The 13023-nt window shown below is 39.9% G+C and overlaps 1 protein-coding gene across 2 annotated transcripts; it reads right to left on the bottom strand.

Moving 5' to 3' along the window:
* Nucleotides 1-1008: 1008 nt before the first annotated feature.
* Nucleotides 1009-6144, bottom strand: LOC109753368 (uncharacterized). Of its 2 annotated transcripts, none has more exons than XM_020312277.4 (15): nucleotides 5621-6144; nucleotides 4436-5531; nucleotides 4049-4267; nucleotides 3160-3267; nucleotides 3025-3066; nucleotides 2842-2937; nucleotides 2675-2767; nucleotides 2434-2544; nucleotides 2308-2346; nucleotides 2173-2223; nucleotides 2008-2085; nucleotides 1799-1909; nucleotides 1591-1641; nucleotides 1424-1498; nucleotides 1009-1310 (listed from the first exon to the last, which is right to left on the bottom strand). In XM_020312277.4, the coding sequence occupies exons 2-15, from the start codon at nucleotides 5513-5515 to the stop codon at nucleotides 1305-1307; spliced, it is 2160 nt and encodes a 719-aa protein (XP_020167866.1). In that variant the 5' UTR covers nucleotides 5516-5531; nucleotides 5621-6144; the 3' UTR covers nucleotides 1009-1304. The 2 variants fall into 2 exon arrangements, with proteins under 2 accessions (XP_020167866.1, XP_020167867.1); XM_020312278.4 differs by having other exon boundaries at nucleotides 4436-5526; nucleotides 5621-6105.
* Nucleotides 6145-13023: the final 6879 nt, after the last annotated feature.

Below are 13023 nucleotides of genomic sequence, written 5' to 3'. Positions count from 1 at the left end.
CATTCATTTTGCTTCGTATGTAGTCGCTTGTTGAAATCTCTAGAACGACAAATACTCCCTCTGTTTCAAAATAGATGACACAACTTTATACTAACTCATCTACTCCCTCCGTCCCATAATATAAGAACGTTTTTGACACTCATAATATAAGAACGTTTTTGACACTACTTATATTATGGGACGGAGGGAGTATTTAGGAACGAAGGGAGCTAAAACATGTCGTCGGTCAAATAAGGTTCTGGAACGTTTAAAAAAAACAGCTACATGGGGCCAACTTTATACGATTCCCTTAGGATATCATTTTTTTGTTTTGTTTTGGTGACCATTCTCTTTGATACCCACTGCTGTAACTTTACTTGCATCTGATTTAGGAGGGTGATGACAGATTGCGCTGCCTATCCAAATCTCTATCAAGATGCACTACGTATTTTATTTTGCTTGGTACGTCATACAAGGATGACTTGCAGTTTTCAATCCGAGATATGATGTTTACTGTTTTGCACAATATATGCTATGTAAAAATAGCTTACATCAGTCATTATTTTAATTAATGAGCTGTTGTATCGGTGATGTAAAATCGCGTTCTGTGTACCTAACATGACTTCTGGTGCACATATGAGCTTTGATGTATTGTCCATGTTGAGCTTATTCCTATGACTAATCATCCAGAGGTAATGGTAGATGACTGATCATTCGTAGCTTTCTTTTCGTAATAACTTGTTGAACCTTGCTTTTGAGATACCATGCTTTCCTATTAATAACTGGCATGTAATATGGTTCTTTTCGTTTTTATGAACCTTTAGAATATACTCCCTCCGTTCCTAAATATTTGTTTTTTTAAAGATTTCAAATAGACTACCACATACAGATGTATATATACATATTTTAGAGTAGATTTTGCTCCGTATGTAGTCAAAGACAAATATTTAGGAACGGAGGCAGATGGTGCGGCAAGCCGCACTTCCTATTAGTATGCACTATACAGCCCGTAACGCATGCAGCAAGGCCTGATAGCAATTCACCCGTTGAAAACACGGGAGCGGCTCAGCCAAGTGGCCATATAATAGAAAAGCAGACAAGTGGCACATAAACATCACATGATGCGATAGGTTGTAGGAACACTCCGGACAAACCATCCATCTACAGTAGTAGCCTGCTAGTATTATACTAGTGTATGTACTAGGTGCTTTAAGTCTGGTCTAGTTTATTGTTCATTGCAGCAGCAAAGTACAGGGAACCCAAGAAAAGGACATCTTGAGCAAATGGCAGCTCCAACTATGAAAAGCAATACCCATTAGGTCTTTTCATTCCTACAAAATCAAATCATATGATCGTTGTTAAGAGTTCATGTATAATTTGCGTACCATAAACGCAGAAGATACCATGTTATGTGCAATTACAAATGAAGGTTAGGATGGCATACCACAGTGATCATTCCGACAGGTTTGGCAATTTCTATCTTCTCTCTGATATCATCACAGAATTCGGGTTTTATCCTCTGAATAAATAAATGATATGCGCTTAGCACAATGGTATCTTTGACATAAGCGTGTATATAGCAAAGATGCAATTTCATTCAACAGTACATACCAGCTTTTTAACTGCCTCTGCAATCAACTCCTGACCTTTATCCTCTGATACCTAAGGCAATCAGACGTGAAAACAAATCAAATATAAGATGCATATCACAGTACTTACTTCCTTGGAAACTGAAAAGATGAAGGAAGCAAGCAGAATAGATAACCATGCACGTTACAAAAATGTTTTAGACTTGAAGGAGTATCGAAGAAGAGCCTACCGTCCATTCCCTCACAGAACAGTCCTCCTCTAAGGCATATTTTATGCTATGTTGGAATGACGGACACTTGTTCAGCTTATAGTCGTCCTTCAAAGTATCTGTGGAACTATCCTGTGCATTGCAATTAGAGCACACATATAACTTGGTTGCCATGAACAGAGAAGATATCAAATTAGGCGCAATTACAAACAAATATTAGGATAGTATACCTCAGTAATCATTCCTATAGCTTTGGCAATGTCGATCTTCTTTCTGATATACCCATCATAGAATTTGGGTTTTATCCTCTGAATAAATAAATGATTTTCGCTTAGCATAATGGTTTTGAAATAGGCATGGATATAGCAAGATGCAATTTCATTCAAGCACAGTACCAGCTTTTCAACTGCCTCTGCAATCAACTCCTGAGCTTTATCCTCTGGTACCTAAGGCAATCAGACGTGAAAACAAATCAAATATACGACACATAATCCACTGGATCAATCTCACATGCATATCACAGTACTTACTTCATTTGTAATGCCTGCCCCTACCGTGCAACGAAGAAACTGAAAAGAAGAAGGAAAGATGCAAAAGAGATAAGCATGCATGTCATGAATTTTAGACTTGAAAATTATCTGTGAAGAAGAGCCTACTGCCGTTTCCATCACGGAACAGTCATGCTCCATGGCATATTTTATGCTATCTTGTAGTGATGGACACTTGTTCAGCTTATAGACTTCCTTCAAGCTATCTCTGAAACTCTCCTGTGCGTTGTTGAGGAAAAAAAATACATTACCAAGCATGTACAGAGTTCATTAACACCAGGAATTAATCAGAATTACATGGATAATCAAAGAGTGTGCAGGACACTGGTTTACAGTGCTGAATGTTAACCTTTTGTTGAGTGACCCGCTTCCAAATCTCGAAATAGAGACCATCGGACCCATTACACCAAGTAGCCTCAATGCACATGTAGTTAAAACAATCCTGCATAGAAAGAATGGAACTGTTAGATGCAAACCACACAAAAAATACATTTGTGAGTGTGTTAGAGATCATACACGGAAGCCAATACGAGCTAAATGAGTTGTGATCTTGGAAAAGCGAGTGGCGATCTTAGTTGCTTGATAAATTCCTCTGGTGCGTATCTTGCTTACCTAATAAAGAACAAAAGAATTACCATGGTGGTGCAGCATATACAGAAACATTGCCGTTCATGATCTTTTGTGCGGTCATGCACTTACAGAAAGAGATGAAAACTTGCTCGGTAGACAATCTTTCAACCACTGTATCAAGAATAGAAAAAATGGTTTAGTCCCCGAACAAAAATCCAATCATTGCAGGTAGCTAGTCTTGCTTGACTTACAATGCATGTATACCTTAAGTTCCCTTAATAATGTTTCGAAGTACTCGATGTATTCATATTGCATCTCGTAGCTATGGAGGTAACCGCGGTACACAACCCAACCAGCGTACTCATAAGCACTCTGCATCAAAATGAAGGGAAAGAGGAAACACATGGTCAGAATGCTTTATAGAATGACAATTATAACATACTTTATAATATAAGATGTTCTAACTTCTTTCTGAATTGGATGTACATAGACACGTTTTAGTGTGTTTGTTCACTCATTTCAATCCGTATGTAGTCTATTAAAATATCCAAAACATCTTATATTTGTGAACGGAGGGAGTAACAAACTGTAAATAGCAAGGGGCAGAAAAAAAACAAGGGTTTGATATAGGGCTAGCAAAAACATTCTAATATTATTCATAAAATTAAATAAATATGTTGGTTCCTTTAAAATAAACTACCATTTCCAACAGGAAAAAATGCATATGACTACTATACTAAAAAAATGGTGAGCCTCTATTAGGCAATAAAGTGGAAAGAAAAATATTCTGGATTGGGGCTATGTTAAAGTAGTTGATTAGCCGGTTTTCAGAGGCCGATGATCTGATGATATACATTTTCCAGCATATAACACTATGAAATGTCCATCCAAGATAACAATTAACACTCTGTAGATGTATCATGAACTCATCAGTAACTGTATATATTGCACTGCAATCTAGATCCTTAAATAAGTAAATAAATAACTTTTCAACCCTTTCTGGAAATAGTCCACATAATGTCTCACTTGTGTATATATATAGCATGGTTTCCAAATTCAGAGAAATGGACCTAACTAGCCATACTAACACAATGGAACACCTAAGGCAATTTAATGATCACAGGAACACTCGGTTATCAAATTATATACGTACATGCTTCCGAGGGACTAGACGCTGGTAGTCATTCACGCAAGCAAGCTTGTAGAGATCAGGATCGAAGAACCAGTCTAATATGCCTTCATTGTCGAAGAAGCTAAAATATCGCATCTTCACAAGGAAATCTGTAGGAAATTCTTCTCTGTCAAGAAGCTCCATAGGGCACTCTTTCAATTCATCACAGCACAACTCATTCTTGGACTCCTTTTTTAACAACTGTAGGCAATGATATCGCCACTGGATCAAATTAGATATGGATGGGAGTTTAAAGAAACCAGCATAAGTAGGATAGAACAAGCAACATAAAGTCACAAGGAACACAGATGTACAGATTGAACGACTTTTAATAGATGACTGAAAAACAGAGGCATGGATGGATCGAACCTTGTAGGATCTGATGCGATACACCGCATGGCGGAGGTCCATGTTAAAGTGATCCTCAAGGTTCAATTCAGTTTTGGTATCGACATGGCGGTCGGGAGGCAGCTGCTGCAAGTATCCATAGTATTCCTCAAAGTCGATGTCCTCTCCCAAGCCCAGTTCGTTCAGCTTCTGGATTATGTCGCCCACATCTTCATCTACCTGTGTTGCGGCATATTGTTGTTTCTGTTCCTGGATAGCAGCAGTGTTGCCATGATCATGAGCATCGATGGGACGACTGGTACCCGCATCAGAACAGCGGGAATTTGTCCTTGTTCTGAGTTGTGGAGATGTTCTTTTCGCTGGAAAAGATGTATTGCTTTTTGTGTGCTTCTTCTCTACAGAAAGACGTTCTTTTCGCTGGATACCATGTGTATGTGGGTGGAGCTGATCAGGGGGGCACATCTTCTTCTCTGCACTATGCTTCTGTTGATTCGAGCCTGTATCCACTTTCTCCATTCGCCTCTGAGACATCTCTCCGGCAAGACATGCTTCAGTCTTGAAAGGCCACATATCCTGATCAGAAGCGCAAGTCTTCTCCTTTGCATTATGCTTCTGTGGATTCGAGCCTGTATCCACCTTCTCCCTTAGCTTCTGAGACATCTCTCTGGCAAGACGTGATTCAGTCTTGACAGGCTGCTGGATACCCTGTATATGATGGCGGAGCTGATCAGGGGGGCACATCTTAACCTTTGCATTATGCTTGTGCGGAATCAAGCCTGTATCCACCTTCTCCTTTAGCTTGTGCGATCTCTCCTTTCCAAGGTGCTTCCGTGACAAGACAGAGCTCGGCACCCTGTTCAACCCCCTTTGTCGGATTCGATGAGGATGTGCTAAGGGCTCCTGCACGATGTTCTCGTCTGCAAAGACCTGCTTCGGCCGCATCGCGCTCGCAGTTGCCGTGCCCTTTAGGTGGTTCGGCATCGCGCTCGCAGTTGCCGTGCCCTTTGCGTGGTTCGGCATCGCGCTCGAAGTTGCCGTGGCCTTTGCGTAGTTCGGCATCGCGCTGGTAGCCGCCTTGTCCTTTCCGTGGCACTGCTGCATCTCTCCAAACCCTAACCTACAACGGAGATGAACACACAACATCAATAATGTTAAAAAAAACATCCAAACAAAAACAAATTGGGCTATAAGGCCACAGAGGGGTACCGGCGGTGTTATCGGTGGCGATCCGACGCGTTCCCTCGACAGACGGCGATCACGGGGAGAGCCGGGGAGGTGGCTACCAGATACGAATCGATCTTTTTGAAAACAATAAGGGGGTGTTTGGTTCTTTTCAGTCCAGGGACTAATAAAAAAGACTCTTCAGTAAAGCTTTTTTTAGTCTCGTAAAAAAAATCCCTTCCGTTTGGTTTCTAGGGACTTTTTAGGAACTTTTTCTAATCTTTGGGACTAAAAAGTCCATAAACCAAACACCCCCTAATTAGAACGAATCGATCTTACTGAAATAAGAGAGAACGAATCGATCTGAGACGGGCGGGGAAGAAAGACGCGCTAGAAGAGAACTCGGAGGCCCGTGGCGTCGCGGTAGGAGGCGGCCGGCTCGGGACAGGACGAATCGGAAGGGGAAAGAAGTAAGAAAATATCTGAATCCCTAAACCCGGTAGCAGCCGCCGCCGCGTGGCTCCGGACTCGGGAGAGGGCGCAAACCTGGAGGCCGTGCTTTTAAGGGCGCAAACCTGGAGGCACGGCACGAGAATAAAAAGGGTCGGACACGGCCCAGGTCCGGCACGCCCTTTTGTTTACGGCCCAGGCCCGGCACGCCACGGCCCGTTCCCAAATCGCGTAGTTAGCCCGGCCCAACAAAATGCGTTGGTCGCTGGCCGCTTCGTTCAGTCGCTAGCGACGGGAGCACCTAGTCAGCGCCTATCCCTCAAAAAAACAAATCAGCGACTTCAGCGCCAACTAGGGCTTCCGGCGCCTACGCTGGAGCGCTCCTGGCCCGGCCCAAAGCAGGTCCACGACTGAAAGGAAAACAAGAGAAAAATGCTGCGTGTAGATAATCGAACCTACGACCTCATTGTCGCAAATAGGCTACTTAGGCAGATCTGCTAGGATAAATCTTTTCCATTATTTTCTTGTTTCTTCTTTTGTTTTCCCCTTTTCTTTTTTTTTCTTCCTCATAAGACAACATTTTTTCAATTCGTGAACTCTTTTTAATTTTTGATGAACCTTCCCAAATTCGATAAAATTTGAAAAAAGTTCACTAATTCGAAAAAAGTTCATCGGATTTGAAAAAAGTTCACTGGATTTGAAAAAATTTCATCGCATTTGAAATATGTTCATTGATAATGAAAAAAAGTTAATTAAACTTGAAAAAAGTTCATCGGATTTGAAACAAAGTTCATCGCATTTGAAAATTTTCATCGGATTTAAAATTTTTCATTGGATTTGAAAAAAAGACTTCATCACATTTGAAAAAAGTTCATCCATTTCAAAAAAAAAATCATCAAACCTGAAAAATGTTCATCGAATTATAACAAAAAAGTTCATCAAAATTGAAAAAAAGTTCTTGGAATATGAAAAATGTGCACCGAATTTGAAAAAAAACAAAAAAAATTGAATTTTTTTTCATAAATTCGAAAAGAGTTCTTCGAATTTTTTTAATAAAAATGCCAAACTGTAAAATTATCGATTAAAAAGGAATTTTAAAAAGAATATAATGGAAAAAGAAAACCCAAATAAAACCGCCCCGGAAATTACCACGAACCGGGACAAAACCGGTTTGGGAAGCTTTTGGAAGCTTCCCAAAACCGGAGGATTCCCGCGGCTGAAGAAGAACAAATAGAAGGAAACAAGCTAGTAATCAACAGTTGTCCTATGGCTTTGTGGTTATGGTCCTTGGGATTGAAGTGGTCGGGAGTTCGACTTCGGGGGCCCAGACATTTTCTGAACCGTTTTACAGAATAAACATACATGAGCCGGCCCAGCTCGCCAGCGGAGGGGGATCACTGCAGGCGCCCGTTTGCCAACGGGCGCTTAAGCGCCAAATAGGAATTGTCGCTAGCGACGGGAGAACTCCTGAAGGCAAATCGCTGCAGGCGCCTGTTGAGCTGGGCTGGCCCATTTAAATTTTTCTGTTTATTTGTTAAAACGCAAAAAGAAGCGCGCTAGGAGAGAATCAAACCAGCGACCTGCTGGTTTCAAGCACCCGGCGCTAACCACCCAGCCAGTGGCGGAGCCAGGGAGTTAAAGGAGCAGGGGCAGAGTCTTTACACGGCGTTGTTGCCCCGCATTTGCCCAAGTAATTAGTAATGCTAATCATGGTTTCTTATGATTTCTTTGTATTGTTCAGTAAAGAATGGCTGGAGCAGCCCGGGCAGCTGCCCCAGGTCACCGGGAGCTAGCTCCGCCACTGCACCCAGCCTGACGCAATTAATAACCTTCTTTTCTGTTGATTTACTTATTGTTTTATCGAACGGTTTTGTTCGTTTTCTATTTATATATTTTTCTTTATTCTTACACTTTTTGATAAATGATCACTGTGCGAACTTTCTTCAATTTCGGTTTTCTATTTGTAAAACCGATGAACTATTTTTCAGTATGTGAACTCTTATTTTCGAATTTGATGAAGTTATTTTTAATTTTCTGAACTTTTTCCAAATCGATGAACTTTTTTCTCAAAAATCGATGATGTTTGTTGAAAATCGATGAACTTATTTATATTTTTGATGAACTTTTTTCAATTTTGATTAACTTTTTTTCAAATTCGATGAACTTTTTTCGCATTTGATGAACTTTTCTTTCCGATTCGATTAGTTTTGTTTCCAAAATCGATGAACTTCTTTCACACTTTGTGAACTTTTTTCAAAATCGGTGAACTTTATTTTCAATATCGTGAACTTTTTTTATATTGATTAACCTTTTTTGAATTTCAAGAACTTTTTTAAAAAATTGAACTTTTATCCGTACTGCTGAACTTTTTTTATTACAAATATATGATTTTATTTTTCAAACTTACGTTTTATTTTTTTGAAATGATTTATACGTGTCCAGAATTTATGTATATTGCAATGGAAGAAGTATTAAGTAGGTTTGGTTTTCGATTGTAGACAGCAAGGCGGTCCTAGTGCAATGGCTGTTGCGTCGTTTCCTTCACTCGAATACGATAGTGCGTGGACTCGAATCCTGTCTTCCACATTTATTTTTTGTATCGCCTCCTATTTTGGAACAGGTTGTTGGGCCGGCCCGCAAGAGGCGCACGCGAGCGCCAGGAGGGCTAAGCGGCGGAGAAGGCCTTGCGCCTTTAGCGCGGCATTTCCTAACGGGCGCCTCAAGCGCCCGTTTCTTGTTGCCGCAAAAGGGAGCATACCCCCGCGCCGCGCTGGCCGGCCCGTTTCCGTCTTTTTCTTTCTGTTAAAAAACTAAATGCGATTTTTTTAAAATTCGTGAAAATTTTAAAATCGAATAAACTTTTATCAAATCGATGAACTATTTTTAGAATTTGATGAAAAATTTAAAATTCCATGAACTTTTTAAAACGTGAACAGTTATTGAGAACATGAACAAAAATTTATATACGACGAGCGATTTTCAAATATACACTGCACATATTTTCGGTGTACAATGAACAATTTTTAACTACACAGCGAACATTTTTGTGATATACATTGAAATAATTTAAAACATATTATAAATTTTTTTATATAAGATGAACAAATTTTATATATTGAACATTTTTGTAATATAATCTGAACAATTTTTAACTACACATTGAACAATTTTGTGATATGCGCTGAAAAACTATTAAATACCCATTGAACATTTTTTGATGTACACTGAACTTTCCTTACTGACCTTTTTAAAATTTCACAAGCTTTCAAATCTGTGAACTTTTATCTGAAATGAGTGAACATTTTTGAATACATGAACCTTTTTTTAAAACAAATTCGTGAAACTTCTTTTTTTTGTTCGTCAGCTTTTTTTTTGGAACAGCGCGGCTTTAGTTATGTATTAATAGTTTCACGGTAAATTCTGCATGTCGAAGGTAGTAGCTCAACTGGTTATTCTGTGCGTGACGTGCGCCTACGCGATGCCCACCTGGGCCTGGCCCAACAAGGCTCGTGTAGCGGGAAAACAGCAAAAAATGTGGTCCTCTCAGGATTCCAACTCGCGCCAATGCCTTCGTGTACGAGCGCGTCTAATAACTAAACCAACTCAACTACAGTGAATGATAAAAGCGCCAACATTAGAACAGCATGTGGCCGCGCTATTTATTGCATGTGTACTGTATCACTTAAATTTTCTGAATAATACAAAAAGATGTGAAGTTGAATAAGTTCATTATTTTTGAAGAAAAGTTCATAAAATTGAAAAAAAAAGTTCATTGATTTTGAATAAAAGTCAATCAAATTTACAATAAGTTCATCGAATTTAGAAAGAAAATTCATCAAATTTGAAAAGGTTTATCGAATCTGAAAAAAGTTCATCAAACTTGAAAAACGTTCATTGAATTTGAAAAAAAAATCATCGATTTTGAAAAAAAGTTCATCAACTTGAAAATTTTCATCTATTTTTTAAAAAGTTCATTGATTTTGAGAAAAAGTTCATCGATTAGAACAAAGGTTCATCGATTTTGAAAAAAATCATCCATTCGAAAACAGTTTAATCAATTTTGAGAAACAATTCATCAACTTGAAAAAGTCATCGATTTGAAAAAAGATTGATATTGAAAAAAGTTCATTGATTTTGAAAAAAAAATCATCAATTTGAAAAAAGGTTCATCGATTTGAAAAAAAATCACGATTTTGAAAAAAAAAGTTCACACACTTAGTAGAAAAGAAGAAAGAAAGAAAATAAAACAACAAACTGACCCATTTCCAAGAAAAATAAAAAAGGAGAAAGAATAAAAGGGTGAAAAAACTCTAAGGAAACACGATTAGGTGAGTTAGCCGAGTGGTTAGGGCAGCACACGTGTACTAGCGAGATCGCCAGGATGCAGTTTTTTGCGTTTTAGAAACAGAAAAAGAATTGAAAATGGGCCGGCCCAGTGCGGCGGTACGGGGTGTGCGCCCGATTGCGTAAACACCTAAAACGGGCGCTTAAGGTGTCGTTTAGGAATTGCCGCTAGCGACTTGGGTTCGCTCAGTTGTTTCTAAAAAAAGGTTCGCTCAGTTTACAGTTGATCAACCAACGATCGATCATTTGACCGTTGAGAAAAGACAGATAAAAAAAGTTCGCGAAATTGAAAACTATTCGGGAATTTGGAAAAGTTTCATTAATTTGAGTTTAGTTTGTGAATTTGGAAAAAATTCTTGAGTTTGAGAGAAGTTCATGGATTGGAAAACGTTCGTGGAATTGAAAAAAGTTCACGAAACTGAGAAATGCTCGTGAGTGTCAAAAAAATCACAAGTTTAAAAAGTTTACTGATTGAATGAAAGCTCGTGAATTTGAGAAAAGTTCACGAGTTTGAAAAAAATCACAAAATTGAACATCATTCATAGATCTAAAAATGTTCGCATGATTGAAAAATGTTCAAAAAAATAAAATAAAAGAGAAAAGAAAAAAGAAAAAAGAAAAAAGAAAATAAAACAAAAACCAGTAGAAAACCTAGGTAGTAAACCATAGGGAAAAACCCAAACCGACGCTAGTTGTAACATTACATGGGTCGACCCATTACGTGAGCGCCACGTACCAGCAAGGAACTAAATGGCACGTTGAGCACCAAACGGGAGCCAGCTTTGTTTTCGGTCTTTTTAGCAATTTTTTGGCTTTGTGACGCCCCGATTCAATCATACACTAATCATGCATGTAAATTTGGATGATTAAGATCAGGAATTGATGGAAAGATATCACAACATAACTCTAGACACAAATTAAAATAATACAAGCTTTATATTACAAGCCAGGGGCCTCGAGGGCTCGAATACAGAAACTCGGATGCACAGGAGTCAGCGGAAGCAACAAGATCTGAGTACAGACATAAGTTAAACAAGCCCGCCTTAATAAGACTAGCACATAAACAACAACAATCGAAGAGGCAAGGCCTCCTGCCTGGGACCTCCTAACTACTCCTGGTTGTCGACGGTCTCCATGTAGTAGTAGGCACCCTCAGGGTAGTAGTAGTAGTCGACGGAGGTGGCATCTGGCTCCTGGGATCCGCCATCTGATTGCAGCAACCGGGCATAAGGGAAAAAAGGTAGCAAATCAACTGTGAGTATTCATCCAAAGTACTCGCAAACATCAAATCTATACTAAGTATGCATAAGTATCAAAGAAATGAGTTGTATATGTGGACTGAACTACAGAATGGCAGAGGAGAAGGGAAAGCCTAGCGTATCGAAGACTAGCATCTTGGAGCATGTAAAAGAGTAAAGAATAGCATTTTATAATTAACAAACATGTTGTAGTATTAACGCCCAGAGATCCTTTCTCGACTCCCCGCGAGAAAGCAATTGAAATGATCTAGATGACGACTAGAGGGGGGTGAATAGGCATTTTAAAACTTTTATGAATTTGGCTTTATCCTAATGTGGAATTAAATTAACGGCTACTTTTCAAGCACAAATCCCAAATATGCTAGGCTCAACTAAGTGCACCAACAACCTATGCTAAAGAAGATAGGCACTTAAGAAAACTAGCAAGCACAAACTATATCACAAGATATGAAAATGTAGGAACAACTAAGCAATTCAACTAGCACAAGATATATCAATATGAACAAGTATGAATTATGAAAAGTAAAGAGTGTGGGTATGAGATAACCACAAGGGAACCGGGGACGCGGATTTATCCCGAAGTTCACACTCATGAGAGTGCTAATCTCCATTAGAGCGGTGTCGAAGCCAAAGCTCCGAGACATCACCAAGTGACTCACGTATTCACCCTTTCGGGTCACCCCCAACGGATGAGCCTCGATTCACTCGGGGTTGGTCTTGAAGGCGACCACCATACCTTTACAATCTTCTCCAGAGCACACCACAAACACGGAAGCTTCCGGAGTAACTTGACCACCTAGGCCACTTCACACCCTTCCCCGGAGCACACCACAAAAGGAAGCTTCCGGAGGAACCTTGGCCACCTAGGCCTCTTCACAAACTTCTCAAAATATCGCCAAACCGTCTAGGAAGCGAAAGCCTCCAAGAGTATAAACTCACGGGATCTCACTCAAACAAATCGATGCTGGGAGCTCAAACCAATGCAACAAATGCAATGCAAGGTCAAGCAACAAATGTTTAACTCACTCTCTCAATCTCACAAGATGCACTCTCGAAAGTAGGAGATTAAAGAGAGGGGATGCAATGAAGGAAATCAACAAATGACTCCAAGATCCATCCACAAATCCCCCTTCACATAGAGGAAGGGCTTTTTATAGCCAACTTCGAAAACTAGCAGTTGGGGCTCCAACGGACACTTCCTGGGCACCCCCCCCCCCGCGCGCCCACGGTACAAGCCCCGTGCGCACGGAGGCCCCGTGCCCACGGAGTACCCAGAAACAACCTGCAATAGCCCACTAAAACATGCACAACTTTGTCATACGAACTCCGAATTCGATGATCTTGGGCTCGTTTTAAAGCTATGGAAAAGCCCAAGGTCCTCACAAAGAGAACCAC

Source organism: Aegilops tauschii, chromosome 2, assembly GCF_002575655.3.
Source record: "Aegilops tauschii subsp. strangulata cultivar AL8/78 chromosome 2, Aet v6.0, whole genome shotgun sequence".
Lineage (NCBI taxonomy): Eukaryota > Viridiplantae > Streptophyta > Magnoliopsida > Poales > Poaceae > Aegilops > Aegilops tauschii.
The sequence above is the reverse complement of the archived record's forward strand: the minus strand, read 5'-3'. Positions and strand labels throughout refer to the sequence as shown.

What these genes read in the sequence shown, in the direction of transcription:
- LOC109753368 (XM_020312277.4), bottom strand. Translation starts at nt 5,515, where the DNA reads ATGCAGCAGTGCCACGGAAAGGACAAGGCGGCTACCAGCGCGATGCCG. An exon ending in GTCTAGTCCCTCGGAAGCAT is followed by an intron (nt 3,268 to 4,048) that starts GTACGTATATAA and finishes ATTTTGATGCAG; the next exon opens with AGTGCTTATGAGTACGCTGG. An exon ending in CAGAGGCAGTTAAAAAGCTG is followed by an intron (nt 1,499 to 1,590) that starts GTATGTACTGTT and finishes TTATTTATTCAG; the next exon opens with AGGATAAAACCCGAATTCTG.